A 19,557-nucleotide genomic window follows, 5' to 3' on the forward strand; every position below is an offset into this window, starting at 1 on the left:
CCAGTGACAGCCGAGGCAGCCCAGCCACGTCCCCCAGAGCAGGGAGCCCTGCCCCGACCACCCTGTGGCCTTGGTGATGACCCCGTGGACATGGGCCTGTTGGGGGAGGCTCACGACAGCCTCCTGGAAAGGGGGATGTGCATTTTGTCAGGCTGTCCTCTCATGAGGCAGGTTTTCATAGAAACAAGCCTGATTCCTGATACTGGAGATCTGGCCGTGTTGTTCCAGGTGCCTCCACTCGGCAGAGTGACAGTGGACACTGAAGCGGGGCCCCGGCCCCGACTGCACATCTGCACTGCTCTGTAGGGCCCTGAGGCTGGGTCAGCACGCAGCACCTGCAGGGCTCTGGCAGCCTCCCGTCCACTTGTGCCCGTGGGCGCCTGGTCAGGCAAGGGTCTGGGATGTCTGCTTCCCCCGCTGGGCGTCCTGGCAGCAGGCTGGTGCCACTCACCTGGCGCTCACCTGTGGTCCCTGCAGGTTCTGCGGGATGGTGCAGTTCCCGGGGGACGTGAGGAGAAAGGTCCTCCTGCAGCTGTTCCTTCTGCTCTGCCACCCATTCCCCATGGTGAGTGCCCGTGTGGTTGGCCTAACGGCCGGCTGCTGGCCAGGGTTCCAGCGGGCCCATCCTTGGACTTCCCCACGGTGACACTGTGGTCACGCATCATGACCCACTCCATGGCTCTGGTTCTGGGAAGCTGGTGCCGGGTCAGGGCCAGGTGCTCCCCGGCTGTGGGTGGGTGGCTGGCCCCGGAGTGGACGCTGGGTAGGGGCTGGGGCCCTGGTGGGGACAGGACCTGTCATGAGCGGGCGGGGTGTTCTGCCCACATGGGCGCCCTTCGAGGGGCAGTGTGACCTATCTTGGTTCACGGAAGCGGCTCCTGAGTGCGGCACAGCCTGCGTCCTCCTGGGCCGAGGTCCGCACGCACCCCTGGAGGCCCAAGTCCGTGAGCCTGGGTGCTAGGGAAGCGGAAGGACACTCAGTGAGTGCCCTGCACTGGTGGGACTGCCAACCTCTGACCCCTGATCCCCTCCCGGCTCTGCCCCTCCCCACCCTGCCCACAGTTTGTCCGCCACCACCCCTGGACCCCGGTGGGGACCCTGGCTTAGGTGATGGGGCCGCACTGGGATCCTGGGTGGGAGTCTCACACCATCGAGGTCCTGGGCCGTGGTTGGGGGCTCCTGGAAGACCCCAGGCTGAAGTGGCTCAACCCACACCTCGGAGCAAGGCCTTCACCCCAAACCCCCACTCCACCCAGGGGTCAGGTTTCCTAGGAATTCTGTTCCCCTCTGGCTGAAAGAATACTCTCCAAATAACCCACATGACATTTTCCTAAAAGGTGAGAGTAACGTTTCACTTAATACAGTGGTTCTCAAACTGGGTTCAGGGACCAGCCGCAGCACCCCCACCCTGACTATCAGAAGTGCAGGTTCTCAGGCCACCCTCACCTGCCGCCTCAGGAGCCCTGGAGTGGCCTGGGGACTGAGACCAGACACTCTGTGGATTGTTGCTGCAGGCACAACTAGAGAAGAAAGCAACTGAGGGTGCTTCTCTGATGAGGAGCAGGTTTCAGTGAGGCATTTCAAGCATGACGATATGGCCTAGCCTGTTCAAGGCTGTCCAGCTTGTTCCTAATAAGGCTGCCGCAGGGACAGCAGAGAACGAGGTGGCCCATGTGGAACGCGCCTCGTCTGGTTGTGGTTCCACGTCCAGTGTGGCCAAGGTCTCTTGAGTTAGGATCCAGGTCAGCTCCCTCCTTTGAACAATCTGCACTGGACACGTCTTTCAGGTTTTAGTTGGACTCCAGAGTCCTAGGGTACTGGGGTCCTGCCCGGCCCCGTGTCCCTGCTCCCTAGACAGAGTCCAGTTGGCTCTGCTTTGTGTGTCTCGGGCCTTCTCCTCCCATGCATGCGCTCGTCCTGTCCAGATCCGGAAGACCACGGCCAGCCAAGTGTATGAGATGGTGCTCACCTACAGCAGCGTTGTGGGCATGGACGTCCTGGACGAGGTCATGGCTGTGCTCAGCAGCACGGCCTGGTGAGTGGCAGGCCCCTTCCTATTATCCTGGGACACGCGTCAGCTATGCCATCAGTTGCAGCCTTCCATTGCGGCCTCAGCTCTGGGTCCTCCGAGGAGGCTATAGTGGTTGTAACCGAATCTCTTCTCGCCTCCCCTGTCCGTGTTTCTGTAGTACAGGCTCACTTCCTCATGCCTGGAGAGGGGCTGGGCAGGCGGGACACAGGGAGGGGAGGGGGCGCCTCCTGGGGTGTTCAGGTGGGAAAATTTTCAAAGTGAAATTATTTTTCTCCCAAATATAATTTTTTTGTAAGTGAAAGATGGGTTGTTCTTCCCACTGATTGGTGAGAGGCTAATTTGTTATTTCTTTGTGGGCTGCTTTTTCATTAACTAATAACACGGCCGGCTCTGGGTGCCCATGGGAGCTGGTGCACCGTTTCTGCTGTCATTGGGGTTGAGGTCACTCTGGGGAATGGCATCTTCTGCCCCTGAACTGTGGCGTCACAAATGCAGTGAAGTGTGCAGCGAGGGAGGCAGTTTATCCCTCGGCGGAGTGCGCCACATGTCAGCCACGGCCCCAAGGGCGCAGAAGGGCATTGAGTGGTTGCAGCAGCTGCCGCCACGCCCAGACTTGCCCCAGGGGAGGGTCCTCGGGCCTTTGCTCAGTCTTGGTGGAAGAGGCCACATGTGGACATGTTAAAAAATCAAAAAGGATGGAAGAAAACAGGAAGAACAAGTTTTCTTCTCTTCCCTATCCCCAGATGGCCAGGTCCTTCCTGGGGCAACCAGGGCCATTAGCTTCTCTTGGGTCCTTTGAGACAAAGTTGGGTCTCGAAGTTTATTTTAGGCATAATTTCCTGAAATCTCTGCTGGCTTCTTGGCTTTTGCTGGATTTGGACAGCAGGTTTGAAGGACATGTGTTGAGTGGGGGGCGGGAGGGGGCTGGTGGAGAAAGACACGTGGACGGTATCAAGAAGCACAACAGGTAGAGCCTGTCAGCGCAGGTCCCACGAGCAGCACAAAACAGTAAGTGAGATAGTGGCAGACACGTGAGGGATGCTCTTATGTTCCAGGCACTGCACACACTCACGTGCACGCACACACGCATATCCATGTGTTCTTCCAAGTGCACACACTCATGTGCATGCACTCACACACACGCCTCTATGCCTACAAGGTGACCACTCTCCTCATCCCCCGTTTTGGAGACAGGTTGGAAGCTCAGAGAGGTCAGGCAGTGGCCCATTCAGACACCAATGGTAAGAGGCCTTCGTGCTGATCCCAGACTGATAGTACCCAGTTGTGTTAGGGTCAGTGCACTCTGCTTAAGCAGGGAGGGCATGCATGATACAGTCATCCTTTCCCTCAAAATAGCCATGTTCCTAAAAGGGCTGAGCTTTCCATAAAGCTCATGCACAGCTGCAGCTCCTGGCCCTGGCCCGATGGCCTGGCTCCCCTGCTCAGATGTGAGAGACTGTGGCCTCGAAGGACAGAAGAGGGCTTTCTGGTTTCAGGGCTTTGTCAAGCTTTTCTAGGGATACGTTTAATCTCGAGGAGGAGTGAGTCCTGGTGAACATCTTTGTGGGGCCCACGATGAAAGCTCCAGATCAGGAAATGTGGTCTCAGAAGACGTGGATGTCTCCACTCGCTGTGAACAGCTGGAACACTGACCTGACCCCATGCATCCTCAGGGCTGAGGGTCCAGCTGACCTGACCTGACCCCATGCATCCTCAGGGCTGAGGGTCCAGCTGACCTGACCTGACCCCATGCATCCTCAGGGCTGAGGGTCCAGCTGACCTGACCCATCCATCCTTGGGGCCTGTCCTCTACGTCTGTCGAGAGAGTGGCAGTTTAAAGTGCTGTACTGATGACACATTTTTCTGTTGTGTTGTCAACTCTATGAAAACATGGAGGCACATTCTGAATCAGGTTCTAAAATATTCAGCTTGAAAAAGGACAGTGAAGAGAGGCCTGAAACCATCTCCCCCAGTGGGGTCCCAGGGTCCTCCCTCTCAGTGTTGAGGTGGAGGGGGGTCTTTCCCCATAATTTAATCCCTTTGTAAATAAAATTCCAGATGACTTAAAAATTTATATGTATAATTTTTTAGTATAAAAAATGCCCAGTATTTCTCTATGGTGTTGCTAAATTTAATTTTAATTTTTTTGTGTGTGAGGAAGATCAGCCCTGAGCTAACATCTGCCAATCCTCCTCTTTTTGCTGAGGAAGACTGGTCCTGGGCTAACATCCGTGCCCATCTTCCTCCACTTTATGTGGGACGCCGCCACAGCATGGCTTGCCAAGTGGTGTGTCAGCGTGCGCCCGGGATCCGAACCGGCGAACCCTGGGCCGCCGCAGCGGAGCACGTGCACTTAACCGCTTGCACCACTGGGGTGGACTCTTTAATTTTTATTTTTAATGAAAGTAATAAATGGTTTTCAAAGTCAAACAAAACTTAAAAACAACCCATGGATTAAAATCTGTGCCCCTTCCCCCAGGCAGCCCCCTTTCCCTTCCATGGGTCCTGGCATTTCCTGTCCCCCCCCCCCATTGGGCCCGTTTGGGGGCCATGTCTCCTTGTGGGGTACCCCTCCTTTGGGTGGGGCTCCTCCTCCTGCAGTTTCCTGAGACAGCCATCAAGGCAAAGCTTGGTGCAGAATCCACGCCTGACTGAGGGTTTGCCTAGGGGTGGAGTTCCGGGCGTGGCACTGTCATCCCTGATTTCTCCTAGTCTGAGATGCCTTGGGGTTTCTGCACACCAACAGGAATCTACTGAGAGTGTCAAGTTGGTGGCAGGTTTAGCTGTGAGCGAACTGACCCTTCTTGTGGCTGAAGCAGCCCTGCCCTCTCCTCCCCAGGGACTCGGAGCTCCCGCTTGTGCGAGGCCAGAGGAACCGCCTGTGTGACCTCCTTGGAGTGCCCAGACCACAGCTGGTCCCCAAGGTAACTGCACGCCCCCTCCAGAGTCTGGAACATCCTGGGTCCACACTGCCCGCCCACAACGGAGTCTGGAACATCCTGGGTTCACGCTGCCTGCCCCTCTCCCCGTTGGGGCCCACACAGGCTTTTGGGACCCTCAGAGATGCAGAGCAGAGGCCAGCGGGCATGTGCACCCCCCATTCCCGAGAACCAGGCCCCCAGGAGCCCCTTCCCAGTCGCTGTTCCTTCTGAAGCAAAGATAGAGAGCTGCTGATCCTCACGCGTGCCGAGCCTGCTTCTGCGTGCCTGCTGCTCCAGCTTGCCCACCCGCCCCTCCGACTCCCTCTCCCACTGGCACATCTCAGGTGTGTCCTGGTGTGTGTCCATGTCCAGGACAGGCCGTCTGCTGGGTGGGTGGCCATGCAGCCTCTCTAGCCCTCAGAGGAGGTGGCATTGCCCGAGCTCTTCTCCCAGACATGGCCTCCCTCATGTTGGAAAAGGCCTTCTCGGTGCCGTAATCTGGTCCTTCTGTGTTTCCACCACTGCCACCTCCCTGGATGCTTGCCCCTTCTGGGGACTTTGTCATCCTCCAGGGTCTCCTAGGGCCTGCTGGTGTCTGCCCACTGAGGTCTCCGTTTCTAGGGCCTTGGCGTGCACATTGTAGCTGTGGTTTTGAGGTGGCTGGGCCCCAAGCTGTTCTTCTGGGTTTTCTGTAGTCAGTGGGAGATTTCAGACTATTTTGTATGCACTTGGCAGAGAATTGGACTTTCTCTTCAGTCCGTCAGCTCTGCAGGGACCGCAGTGGAGGTCACAGCAGCCTAGACTTGATTGATTGCTGGGGACTGAGTGAGCTCTCCACCTCGCCGCCCACACTCCTCCTCCTCGTCCCCCTCAGCGGTGTTCCTCTGGACTTGGGTTTGAACCCTGACTCTGGAGAGACTGTTTTTGTGCTTTTTATTGAGGAAGCCTGTCCATGTGGAAGTGAGCACTGGTCAGTGTGTCACACTTTGTAGGGGTTCCTGATTCTTGACTAGACATGCAGACTGCAGATATCATCTCCCACTTGGGGGGCTGCCTTCTCATCCTTAGATTTAATATATTTCAGCTCACCATTTCTTCCCATTTTACTTTGTCTTATGGGTCCTGTTTGAGATATGTTTGTCTACTCCAAGGTTATGGTGATAGTTTCCTGTTGTTTCCTGAAAGCTTTATCATTTCACCTTTTACATTTAAATTCACAGTCTGTCTGGCATTAGGTTTTGCATGTGGTGTGAGGGAGGTCAGCAGATATGTCTTTCCATATGCGGGTGACCCAGCTCCTTTCTGGGTACCGTGTGTCACCACTGTCACAAATCAGGGCCACACATGTGGCTCTCTTTTTGGATTCTCTGTTCTCCATGGATCTCTTTGTCCCTCTGTACGCCAGCAGCACCCTGTCTATAGACAGAGGTCTCAGTCTTAGGAGCTGCGGGAATGGATCTTGGGTCCCATAATAGGTCATGATGTTCAGTTGCTTCCGTCCTCCACCTTATTTTCTTCACAGTTGTCTCAACTCTTCTTGGCCTTTGGGTTTCCATAACACCTGTAGAATTGACGTGTCAGTTGGCACAATAAAACCTGCCAGGAGCTTGGCCGAGGTTGCTTGGAGCCTGTAGGTCAATTTGGTAAGAACTGACACCTGATGCTGAGTCTTCTAATCATGAACATGGTATACCCATCCAGCTATTCAGGAACTCCCTCAGTGTCTTCTAGTTTTTGGAGTAGAGATGTTGCATGTCTTACTGTAATTGGCCCACAGTTCTTGGATATTCTCTTCTTTTTTTCCATTCTTTTTTCTCCTTGCATTTGAATCTGGGAAGTTTCTATTCACCTATCTTCAAGTTCACTGATTCTTTCCTTGGCTGTGTCTGGTTGTATGATGAGCCCTTCAAAGGCACTCTTCATTTCTGTTACAGTGTTTTGATTTCTAGCATCTCCTTTGATTCTTTCTTAGAGTTTCCGTCGGGGCTTACATTACCTATCTGTCCTTGCACGGGGTCCACTTTTCCCGTTAGAGCCCTTGGTGTATTCATCATAGTTGTGTTGAATTCCTGGTCTGGTAGTTCCATCTGGTTCTGATGCTTGGCATTGTCTCTTTAGACTGTGCTTTTTCTTGCCTTTTGGCATATTTTGTAAGTTTTTGTTGAAAGCCAGATGTAGTGCTGGGTGATAGGAACTGAGGTGAATGGGCCTTAGTGTGAGGATTTGTGTTTATCTGGCTGGGAGCTACCCTGTTCAGTGTCTTATGCAGGTTCCAGAGCTTTGAATTCCTCCAACATCCTTGTCCCTGTGCCTTTGACTTGAGTGTCCCTCTGTCCTCCTCCTCTGAGTGTCCGTGTCTGGCAGCTCTTTTAGCTGGAACCCACGGTTATGATGCTGGAGCCTGTTGGTGAGGTGGTCGGATGGGGGAAGGGGAGCGCTTTGTAATCTTCTGATTAAACCTCAGCCTTTGTGGGTCTGGGCCTCGGTTTGTGACCTTCACCAGGGTCTCCCGTGGTGGCCTCCCTCCCTGGCTGCAGCATTTCCAGTCTGTCTCCTTGAAGCCCTGTTCCCTTGAGATTGCAGTAGGCTCTGCAGGCCCTTCCCCTGGAGAGGAGGCCTTCATGCTGGTGTCGCCTGGGGGTGACTCGTGGCGGGTGCTCTTCCCTCCCCTGCCAGAGCTGGGAGGGGGTTTTGGGTCTGGGTCTTGACCAGGCGAACTTGGTGGGTTCCTAGAGGGAAACAAGGACAGTGAGGCCCCCCGTTTCTCACCCTCATGCTAATTCACACTAGGCCTCTAGCAGTTTGTCAAAATTATCATTTAAATGCAGCCTCTGGTTTATCTTGGGCTCCGCTGGCCTGTGCTCCAGGGAAGGTGGTCATGGCTGTGATTCTCTGGATTTGTCCATCTCTCCACCTTCAGGGTGGTGACCTCAGTTCTCTGACAGGGCTGAGAAAAGGGACTGACTTTCAGGTTGTGTGGCTTCTTCCTAATGGTGCTGCGCAGGGCTCCTCAGACTTGCCTGGTGACTTTGTCTTGTTCTATAAGTTACGGAGAAAGTCGTGTTGTGGATTTCTCAATTCTTCCTTTTAGTTTTCTCAACTTTTGTGATACATTTGAAGCTATGTTGCTGGGTGCTTGTATGTTGAAGTTGGTGACATCTTCCTGGTGGACTGACTGTTACTTGGAAATACTTTTCTTTATCTGTGATAATGCTTCGTGCCTGGAGGTCCACTTGGTCTGACACTAATACAGCCACACTGGATTGTTTGGTTAGTGTTTCTGTAGTATATCTTTTTCCATCACTTAACTTTCGATTTCTGTGTTCCTACATTTAAGTGGGTCTCTTACATAAACAGTAGGTAATTAGATCTCACGATCTTGATGAATTGGCATGTTTTGTCCACTTACATTTAATGTGTGATTATAGGCTTGTTGGGGTCGCGTCTGCCACGTCTGTTTTCTGCTGGACCTCACTGTCTGTTTCTTATCTTCCGATTGATTAAAGATGTTGTATCATTTCACTCCTCTTCTGTTAACTTGTCCCTGTGCAGTTTTCCTCTGTTCAGTTAGTGGCTACCCGAGTCTGAAGGAAGGGTGGCACCATGCATGGGGCTCTGGCCCTGGACCCCGTCGCCTTCCCAGGGTCCTGTCTCAGACCAGCTGTCCCCAGGCCTGGGGCCTCCCACTGCTTATCAGACATCCTTGGCCTGCCTTCTATTCAGCCCCTCCTTTCTGTGCTGTTCTGCAATGCTTCACTGTGCCATGTGTCTCCTGGGCCCTGGTGATTTGGTGGTTGTTTCTGAGATGATTTCCTTTCTCCCTTCTTTCCCCTCCTGGTGCTATATACTGAGCTTCTGCTGTGCCCGGCCCTTCTCTCAGGGCCCCGCAGGAACCCCCTCCAGATGCAGGGGGGCAGGTGCTGATCTGTGTGGCCCCCAGGTGACACTCCAAGGGGCGGAGATGGCTGCTGAGCATCATGACTCTCTGGTCTCCTGGTAAAAGGCCAAATGCAGCATCGGCTCCCCAAGTAAATATGGTTCTCATGTTTTTATTAGGCAATTTCACACACAGGCGGGTGAAGTTAGAGCAGTAATGAGCCTCTCCACCCACTCCCCAGAGGCTGTGTCGGCCACACGGCTCCTGGGACGTCAGGGAAACGCTGCTGACCTGCCTGACCCTGTCGTGTCCTCCACAGCCCAGTGCCTGCTGAGGCCAGTCCTGGGAGCTGAGCCCTTGAGGTCACCCAGCAGGAGAGGAGCTAGATGATAGCACGGAAACCTGGACACAGCACCTTGGCCATCAGAGGGTGGCATCAGCTGATGCTTGTGCCAAAGGACTTGGTCACCACGGCGGTGGCTTTTCCACACACGCGTCCTGCGCTGGAGTGACCTGGGGTGCTGGTGCTTTTGTCTTTACGTAACTGCGAGCCCACGTCTTATAAAAACCTTACAAAATCGTGTCTTGACCAGTTCTTCGTCTGTCTGTGTCTGACACTGATGCGAGTGAGGGGACAGCCTCGAGGTGGGGTGGGTAAACTGGAGGCCAGAGAGGGTTTTAGGCTCCCTCCTGCTCCGCCGCTGCCCACCCAAACGGATTGGGGTGGCCCCGGGGACCAGGCCCGGGGCGGGGCCAGCCGCAGCCTCCTCTGTGCTGTTCTGTCGCTGCAGCAGTGTCCAGCCACAGCCTTGCTCAGCTTGGTCTTAGCTGCTGGCGTGCTGTGCGAGAGATGCACGTTGTTAAATGTGAGAGCTACAAAGGCTAGAGAAATCGGCCAGTGGCGAGCAGTCTGGAGCATCTTTTCCGGGTCCATTTTGCAGGGTGGGAGCAGCCGTTTCCCCACCTCCAGCCCGTTCTAGCGTCCGGCGCATGTGGGTGCCGCGCGCACATCACCTGCTTCATGCGGGTTGTGGAGTCTGAAAAGGCCAACGCTCACTTTCAGAACACTGCCTGAGACCAGCTCCAGCCACGCGGGGAGACTGGGGACGGCAGCACGGGAGCCTGCTGAGTGGCACGCGGCCAGCAGCTTTACAGATACCTGCTGCGAGGGGATACCCCGAACCCCACGTGTACCCTTCCAGGTGTGGGGTTCTCTGGGGAAAGGTGGGAGGTACCACAGCTCACTTGTTTGTTCTTGAAAAAGCCACACCTTCTCCTTATTTGTCCACTGTGAACTCACACTGACCGATCCTAAAGCCAAGAGGCTGATGTGCGTGATAAGCCTCCCCGCTCCGGCACCCGTGTGGCTGGTCTCAGAGGCCTGAGAGCTGGGCGGGGTCGGGCCTGCCGGCCGTGGGAGCTTTGCAAAGCTCAGGTTTCCAGCGTCCTCGGCCTTCCACGGGCTGTTTCGTGGGCTGAGGTCTGGACAGAGGACAGAACAGGCAGGCAGCTCAGAGCTCAGGAGCCCACACCCACCTCTGAGGGGAGGACGCTGGTTGTGCTGTTGTCAGAGCCACAAGCCCAGGACTGTGACAGCACACCGGGGCTATTGAACAAACCGCCCCCTGGGACATGCATGACGACACGGCCACGGGCTGGGAGGCTCAGCTCAGGCCACTCGGCTGTGGCAGCCGTGGGGCGTGACGTCCTGAACTGCACTGCCCCACCAGGAGTCTGTTTTTCCTGCCTGGGCTGAGCCGCTGGACTTGCTCGACCTGTTGACAAATCATCTTGAACCCCCCGAAAGAGAAAGCCTCGAGTTATGTTTGTATGAGATTTTGACTTTGTAGGTTAACTTTTATTTCATTCAAGCCTAAAATCACCCCTCCCTCTTGAAAATAAGGGAGGTTTCCATTTTAGATGAAAGATTAGCCAGAGACTCCTTGACTGGCAGAGGTCACATGGTGAGGGGTCCTAGGTGACCAGGTGGCCTGTGTCGAGGCTTAGCCTCAGGCCACGTGAGGCCATGCCAGTGGGAAGGCTCGTCTCCTGCAGGGCTGCCACACAAGGTCCTGCTCTTGCATCTGCTGGGGCGGGGAGACAGTGCCTGCAGAGCAGCACCGGGACTTGGCTGCAGAAAACCAAGCAAACGGCTTTTGAGAAGCAATGAAATGAACGGTTTTTAGTGTAATTTTAAAAAAGCCATAAGATTGCCAAGAAATGGCCTTTTGAGACGTGGGGACTGGCCAGTTCACCACATAGACCCATCGATGACACTATATCATGAAGCAATTCCTCTTTCAATGCTGGTCTAACTTTGCAACCCAAGGAAAACCCAATCGCTCCACTGGCTGGCAGTGTCCAGCCGCCACCACTTGCTCTCAGCCACATCGGACCGCACTGGTCACCACTCGCTCTAACCAGGCGCCTGGTGGCTGGGAACACCCTCCTTCGTGCAGCCCCAGTTTCTGGAGCCCACCTAGGTCCAGGTGATGGATTTGGTGGGGAGCCCCACACTCTCATGACTTACATTGTAGCCAAAAGCATATAATAGCAAACAAGCAAAAGTGGGCCATCGTGGTAAACAACACGAATGCTATGAGGGAAGACACAGTGTGTTGGGCTGTCATAGAGGAAGTGGTCAGGAAACCCCTTGGATGGGGCAGCAAATGGGCACCAGAGAGCAGAGTGCCCTTGTGGCCCCAAAAGGAGTGACCTTTGTGAGTGTGAAGTGCAGCAGGAAGCCAGTGTGCCTGGAAGAGAAAGTGCAAGAGGAGCTGACGGGAGCCGCCCGTGCACACAGCCACCCTGCAGACAGACAGACGCCCTCCAGGCGAGCAGGGACCTTGGAGGTCCTGAGGGTTGTGTCTGCCGAGCCCCAGAGTCCAATCATGAAGTTTCGTTTAATAGGAGACCCCACATATAGGTGGGACCCTAAACAGTGCATCCTCAGCAGCAGGGTGGATGAGAACTAAGTCCTCCTCAAAGAGAGGACCACGAGAACACTCCTGTCTCTGTCTCTACCTGGTGCTGCGTGGAGGGCAGAAAACCTCTCCTGGAGAGCCACATGACCCATATAATCCTCAAAACTTCTAACATGGAAAATTGGATTACACTGGCCCCTGAGCAGTGGTGCTCCCAGACCATGGGCAGAAGAGGCAAACAGACACCCTCTGGAAGAATGCAGGCTGCTTCCTGTGGAGAGAATTCATAGAACAGAAGCTCACATTCCCAGAATTTCACAAAATGCACAGAGAGGGCATCATTAGCAAGACTTGATAGAATCAGACCCCAAAAGACTTAAGATATTGGTAATAGACACAAAATATAGAATGAATTCATTTTTGAAAAGGACTAGAAATTACCAAGAAGAAATTAGAAAAAACTGGAAAATGTGACAGCCAAATCAAGAGACACCAAGGAGAACGTGACCTTGCATAATGGGGTCTCAGACGGAGATGGGGCCAATACCCCACACTTCTTGACAAAGAACAAGCCCCAGATGCAGAAGCCTAGCACATCCCAATAGGATGACAAGAGCTCACGTCAGGACACATTGCAGTGAAACCGCAGAACTGCGGAAGACAGGGTGGTACGAGCCACTGCCCGCTTCCCAGCAGCAACAGTGGAGCTGAGAGCGTCGAATAGTCTTCACCATGCCAAGAGGAAATAACTGTCAACTTGGTTGAGTGTGTACCTAGTAAGACTATCCTTCAAGAAAGAGAACAAAATCAAGTCATATTAAGATAAAACAAACCTCTCTCGTGCATGGCTGCTGTTTGCATCTTGGCACAGCTCACATTTGGGGTTGAATAATTTTTTGCTGTGGGGATGTCCTGTGCGTTGTAGGGTGTCTACAACGTCGCAGTAGCAGACTTGCCCCAGCTGAGGACCTCTGCTCTGGTGGATAAACTTTAGGGAGCAGGAAAATGATGCCCGTTGAACAGACTCAGATGCAGAGAGGAACGTTGAGCAGAGAAAAGAATAAACGATGACCATGTAAATGAATAATGGCCAATGGGTGGGTTTCTTAAAGCATGTAGGATTTTGAAAAACAGACATTCATAGCACACAGTATAAAAAGAAACATACGCAGTTTAAGAAGATTGTCCGGCGCTGTGGCCAGAACGCCTGGTCCTCTTGCCTCAGACCAGCACCTCATGTGCTTTAGGAAGAGTCTTCTGTGACTCTCTGTACACAGAGACCTGATCCTATAAGTCACCAGTGCTGGAAATCCCGACTCCCATGAGCACCACAGTGAGGCCACGCCCCACCGTGTGAGCTTCAGTGCGGGGTTCCCATCGGTGGGCTCGGCACTAACTCTGGCAGAAGTCGTTATGACACGTGATAGAGCGTACTGCTGATCTTGTTTTGGGATCAAGGAGACAGGCAAAGGGGAACAGGCTGCCCAGGGCCTTTAGGGAAAAGCTCTGGCGCTCTCAGGCTGATCTTCGTGGCTGATGGGATGTCTCGGCCTGGGTTGGGCCATTGGGATTCCTGGGACTGAGAGACGGAATGTACAGATGGGCAACACCAGACCATCTATAACAACAGGACGACTCCTCACCGCCTGCCACGGCCGGTCCAGGAAACCAAACAATAGCCCGTGGCAGCCGGCCCGAGAGAGCCAGGACGTGGTCAACAACTGCCAGCTTCCCTAATTCTTGCCCCACTTCCAACTTAGGACCAATCAGAGAAAGCCAGAAGTGCCCCTAACCCCTCAGGAGGACGCCCCGCTCCTGTCTGGCCACACCAGCTTCCCCAGGCCCACAGCCTCGGTCAGGCACACCTGAGGGAGCTGTCCCCTCTGCCTCCCTCGAGCCTCCGCCCTGCAGAGGGGATGGGGCCGATGCCCCACTACACAGGCACACAGCCCCTGTTCTCACGTGGGTGGTCTCTAAGAAAGTCAGACTGGGTGATGGGACCCCTAGGGGTTTCCCAAGATGGATGAAGTCACCCGTCCACCAGGACTTGTACCAGACTGTACAGCAGCTTTCTCCATAATAGCCAGAGCTGGAAATAATGCAGGTGTCCACCAAGAGGACAGTGAATAAACGAACCACAGTGCCCTCACACCATGGGTGCCATGAGGAAACAGGTAAGAAGGAACCCCTGATGTGACAGACTTGTGGACGGTCCTTGAAAGACTCCAAAGCCCTCTGGGTGACAGACGGGTGCGGGGCTCCCCGGAGGGCAGAGTTACTGCTCCGTGTCTTGGCCTGTGGTGTCTGTACACGCAAACATCCCTCAGACTGCGTGCTCACAGCTGTGCATTTTACCACACGTGGATTACACCCCAAGAAGAAGATACCGAGAGGCGCCCTCCAGGTGAAGGGCCAGCCCCACACGGGGAGGAGGGCTTGCATGCATCTAGGCGCTACTTCCCCCCTTGCACATTCCCCACACGGGTACACAGAGCTATCCTTCCCTACGTACCCTCGATCCCTCGTAACCTGCAGGACAGTCCCACATTCTGGGCTGTGGCTGCTGGGTGCCTCGTACGTACCTGGAAGCAGCTGCTATGGGTCCGTCAGCTGAAGTGAAGGAAGTCCCGGCCCTCCTGCAGGTGCAGCGACCTCAGATTGTCCTCAAACGCACCCCCTGTGAGGTCCTGTGGGAGGAACAGCAGGTTTGGCTCCATCCAGGCCTCCCCTGGCCCGAACTGGAGCCCCTGCAGATGTTCCTGAGGGGGCCTGGGGTTTGGGGGCGCCTGTGGCCACTTGTCGGGTGGTCCACTATGAACTTCTGCTCCACTGCTAAGAGGGGAGAAGCCAGAAAGAGACAGAGGGCCAGGAAGGGAAACTGCCAGCGGGTGGCCACAGTGTCCTGCCGGTCACCAATGGGAGGTGAGGGAGGGTCCTCTGAAGCGCCCCCACCAAGCCTGGCCTAGCCCCTCCCTGCAGAAGGCAGTTGACTCCCACTGTGGGGACTCAGGGAAGGAAATGACTCTCATGGGCAGTCTCTTCTGCTCACCCCTTGGTCCAGGGCAGACCCGGCTTCCCTCCTCCTGACTGATCATGGATTCTCCACCATGGCCCCCCACCTCCTCTGCAGGGACCAGAAGTGGGAGGTGGCCCCTGGGGACAGAACCTGTGACTCAACAGCCAGCTGTCGACAGATCCCCTCCTGCTCTGACCCCCTGTCCGTGTAGTGGAGAAAGGGCTGTGACCCCACACAGGAAGAGCTGGGACCTTGTAAGGAGGGTCAGGACCCCAGGAGGCAGGCTCCATCCAAGTCTTACATGTGACCCCATAAGGTCCTTGAGGTGACCCCAGGGTTGGTTCTAGACTCAGGGGGCTTCAGGTTGACCTGTGCACTGGTGCTGGCTTTGGCCAGGCCACCTAACCCCAGCCCCCAGCCCTCATCCCTACCCCCTAACCCCTGGCCCTCCTGCATGGGGCCATGGCAGGTTTTGGGGAAACACTTGTAGGCTCCCAGGCCCATCCCTCACCCCAGCACTTGCTGCCCAGGCCCGCACCTGCCTCGATGACTCAGCTCCCAAAAACTGGACCGGCACGAGGGTGGCATGTCCCTGGCCTCTGGCAGGACATGGGAGGGGCCCGGTGCTGCAGCCACCGTGCTCATTCCCATTGGGTGTCATCGTCTGTCCTTGGACCTAACATGGGGAATCAGTCTGGCCACGCCCACCCTTGGCCTTGGCCATTACTACCTAGCATTGCTAGAAATATTTAAATGGAAAACTGTCTACCTGGAAAACACCTGAAATTTCCTCATTGTATCATCTACCTGCTGGCTGTTCTCAATTCCCCTTCTCTCCTCCCATTCTCTCTCTGCTCCCGAGTTTTTTTATTTTAGTGAGGAAGACGAGACCTGAGCTAACATCTGTGCCAGTCTTTCTCTACTTTATATGTGGACACCACCACAGCATGGCTTGATGAGCGGTGTGTAGGTCTGCGCCCGGGATCTGAACCCATGAATCCCCGGGCTGCTGAAGTGGAGTGTGCAAACTTAACCCCTATGCCACCAGGCTGGCCCCTCTCTGCTCCCAAGTTTTCAAAGGAAACACACCTGTGTGCAGGGCCAGCCCAGCTGAGTGTGGCCCAGAGGTCATTTATAACTGCTGGCAGAGCTGGGCTCTTGGAGGGGCTGGTGGGAAAGGGAGGCCTGTCCCTGACTGGGGAAGGGGACTGCCCCTTAACAAGACCCCCCTGAAGTTAGACTGACACATCCTGCCAAGAGAACGAAAAGGCCAGACAGAAAGCCAACAGAGGCTCAGAATCCAGAAGGTAAGAGAACTCCTGCAAGTGGTCGGGAGAAGACAGACAATCCCCTAGACAAATGGGGGGAAGCTCATTAGAAACGTCACAAAAGAGGACACCTACCTGCCCAGCAGATACGGGAAAGCGCTGGGCCTCGACAGGAGTCAGGTGTGCATCTTAAAACCAGAGAGAGACCCGCATCCCAACTGGGGGATTTGAAATCTGGTATCCAGTCGATGAGCCCGTGGCCTGGGACCCCACCCTGCCTCTGGGTGTCCCCTGGCCTGGCCACCTCGTGGGGCATTGTCTAGTGAAGTGGAAGACACAGCCAGCCCCACAGCCCCCCCTTCCACTCCCAGGATCAAGCCCCAGAGAAACGGTGGGTGAGCGCCAGGACATATTCACAGCAAAGCGCTGGGAACCAGCTCCCAAAGGCCTGGTCACGGCGCCGAGCACCACGGCGACATTCACACAGCTGACTGCCAAGACGCCAACGAGACTGGACAGTCGGCCTCACAAACATGAGGCGGAGTGACATCAGACCTGAGAGAACAGGCGTGTGATTCCATTCACACGAACTACAGACACCGGCGAGATGACCCCATGCGGTCTGGGAAGTGTGCACACACAGCCCCGCGAGGGGCAGCAAAGCACGACACCAACGGGACAACCCTGGGCGTGGGGGAACTGCTGCGGGGCTGGGTCTTTTTCTTGATCCTCGTGGGGCTGCTCAGGTGAGCACTTTTCTAGAGCAGACACCCAAAGAGTTTTTCTTAAAGGGCCAGCTAGTAAATATTTCTGGCTTTGTGGTCATATGTCCTCTGTGTTCTAATAAACCTTTATTTGCAAAAGCAGCTGGTGGGCCATGTTTAGGCCATTTTCTAAATGTGTTAATAGTTCACAATAAAAAAGTTTATTCAAAGAAAAACTTGAGAAAAATTTTGAAAAAGAAGAATAATGAAGGAAGACTAGCCTAACGAATGGTAAACATTGTAAAGCTACAGTAAATAATGGTGCTGGTACACGAACAGACACATCAGGAGAAAAAGACCAAGAGTCCAGAAGTAGATCCAAACGCATATTCATATCCAACATACGAAGACGGCATTTCATTACTGAAAAAGAAATGGATTACTCAGCAAATGATGTCAGGACAAGTGAGTACCCAAAGGGAAAGAAAAATCTGGATCCTTACTGTAATCTTTATAACCAGATAAATTCCAGTTGTATTGAAGATATAACAAACAATAGGAGCCTGAGAAGAAAACTAGGAGAATGTTTTAAAATTTCACAATGAGGAGTTACTGTCTTAGAATGAAGAAAACCCATAGAAGAAAAAAAATCAATTAATTTGATTATATCTAAATTAAAAATTTCTAAATGGCAAAAATATAAATTTAGTCAAATGACACACTAAGAAAAATTTGCAACATATCACAGACAAGAGGCTTGTTTTTGTTATATAAAGAAAAATACTGACAGACCAATAGAAAAATGGGTGAATGAAAAGAATAGATAATTTACCAAAAGAGAAATAAAGATGCTTATAAACATGTGAAAAGACACACTCCTTATCCATAATATGACACTGCCGACTGGACTATGACCTTACTGTTTTTCACCTGTGATTCGGAAAGATGGTAGACTCAGCCGCACCATCAGAAGGGTCGCTGGTGGGAGCATCGATTGGCGCAGCCTCCAGGGACAGCAGCTGGTGGGAGGGGAACTCTGACCAGCAGCTTTTAGAAGCTTATCTCATGTACGTAGCCCCCTGAGCAAAATTACGATATTCACTGCAGCATTATTTTTAATAGCAAATGACAAGAATGGCCTACAGGCACCTCGATGAGGAACTGGATAATAAATGTACGAAACATCCATGTAGTCGAACAGTTACAGGTGTCTCAAAAATGAGGCCCATGTGTCCCCAAAAGCTCCTCTTTAGAGAGCTCTTCCAGCCAACGGTTGGAGCAAGGGTGGTGGGAGGCCGCCGACTGTCCCCCGTGAACTCTGGCCACAGCTCCTGCCAATCAGAACCGACCCCGGGTCTGAGCAAGCCCGAGGCTTCCTGCCTCCTCACAGGAGACGCAGGTTCAGCCATGGGGCACGCCAGCCGGTTCCTGAACAAACAGGTTGTTAGAAAATAAAGCAGATGCAAAGGTCACGTGGGCCGATGCAGCGCACGGGCCTCACTGGGTCTGGGTTCCAGCCAGCAAACCATGACAAGAGAAAACACGTCTACAGGGCAATTCGGGCGATTTCAACACTGAAGGGACATTTGGAACTTCTGGGTGTGATCGTGGTATTATGGTAATTTTTTTGTTTTTATCTTTTTGAGAAACAATAACAAATGAAATTAGGCTAGAATTTGCCTCAGTACGGGGGTGAGGGAGTTGGGGGAGTGGAGGACACAAGACAGTCAGGGTGGCAGGTGCACGGGGCTGGGTGCACGGGGCTGGCTTCCTGTTGCTTTGGTAATAAAGTTTCCTTGATGAGAAGATAGTAACGACAGAGTTAGATGGCACCAATGGATTTACATGGAATAATCTCCAAGATACATTACGTGAAAAAAGCAAACTACAGAAAGAGCATGTGCAGCATGCTGCCATCTGTGTGTCTGTGTCGGCTCCCTCCGGGAGAACATACAAGAAACAGGAGACCACAGAGTAGGCGACGGGGAGGGGAGAGGAAATACACTTCGCACTGAAGCCTCCTCTTCAGGAAGGGTTTCCATGGTGGGGTCTGATTCACGGCAATTTTGGGTCCCTGAGAAGTAGCCCCTTAACAGAGCCCATCTCCTCTGAAAATTAGGTAAAATTTGCGTAGAATTTAAATTTTCATTTTACATCCGCTTCTTGTAGCCTCATAATTATTCATCTGATTTCCCTGGCAACTTGGAACGCTGCTTATCTTGGCCTTAAAGAGGTTCATTCCTCTCAGGAAACTGCTTTCAAACCAGAAAACCCAAAGCCAGGTGGGGAGTGCCGCAGGAGAGGGGTCTGTTTCTGTGGCCGGCGGCCTGGACAGCCTGCAACCCTGCCTAATGGCGCCCCGGCCCGTGCGAGCCCTCCCCTGGAGTGCAGGCGGGGCCGGCCATCGGACACGGCAAAGAGGGGGGACGCCCCTGCCCGATTAGGTAATACGTTACTGTGACCTCTGTCCGGCTCGCAGACCCTGCCCCTTGCTGGCTTGGACAGAAGAATCTGCCACGTTGGAGGGCCGTGAGGCCAGGAACAGCCAGCAGAGCACTGAGGCCGTCGGTCCAACACCCTCGAGGGCTGACTTCTGTCAATCACCATCGAGTGGGCTTGGAGAGCAGCCCCCGCCCCAGCCGAGCCTCCGACGAGACCCGTCCTGGCTGACACCTCAACTGCAGCTTCGGGAGAGACCCTGGAGCTGAGGACACACCTGTGGCGCCTGGATTTCTGACCCACAGAAGCCGTGAGGGAACAGACGTGTGGTGTTTGAGGCTAAGTTTGTGGTAATTTGTTATGTAGCAATAGTTAA

At 53.8% G+C, this 19,557-nt stretch overlaps 2 protein-coding genes across 11 annotated transcripts in view; one reads left to right on the plus strand and one right to left on the minus strand.

Annotated features, from left to right (window-relative positions):
• TBCD (tubulin folding cofactor D) overlaps nt 1-9,411 on the plus strand; it is a 202,786-nt gene extending 193,375 nt beyond the window's left edge. For all 6 annotated transcript variants that reach the window (XM_087441861.1, XM_087441864.1, XM_087441865.1 and 3 more), the window contains 4 exons: nt 478-565; nt 1,926-2,035; nt 4,872-4,956; nt 9,150-9,411. In XM_087441861.1, coding sequence (XP_087297987.1) covers nt 478-565; nt 1,926-2,035; nt 4,872-4,956; nt 9,150-9,164 — 298 coding nt within the window. In that variant the 3' untranslated portion in view covers nt 9,165-9,411. The remainder of the gene's footprint in view (nt 1-477; nt 566-1,925; nt 2,036-4,871; nt 4,957-9,149) is intronic.
• A 630-nt stretch (nt 9,412-10,041) lies between these two features.
• Nucleotides 10,042-19,557, minus strand: part of QTGAL (queuosine-tRNA galactosyltransferase) — a 135,156-nt gene continuing 125,640 nt past the window's right edge. For all 5 annotated transcript variants that reach the window (XM_087441872.1, XM_014789388.2, XM_087441871.1 and 2 more), the window contains 2 exons: nt 14,337-14,441; nt 10,042-10,961 (listed from right to left, as the gene is read on the minus strand). In XM_087441872.1, coding sequence (XP_087297998.1) covers nt 14,361-14,441 — 81 coding nt within the window. In that variant the 3' untranslated portion in view covers nt 10,042-10,961; nt 14,337-14,360. The remainder of the gene's footprint in view (nt 10,962-14,336; nt 14,442-19,557) is intronic.

This window comes from Ceratotherium simum, chromosome 16 (genome assembly GCF_057802395.1).
Source record: "Ceratotherium simum simum isolate JZ-2026a chromosome 16, ASM5780239v1, whole genome shotgun sequence".
NCBI lineage: Eukaryota > Metazoa > Chordata > Mammalia > Perissodactyla > Rhinocerotidae > Ceratotherium > Ceratotherium simum.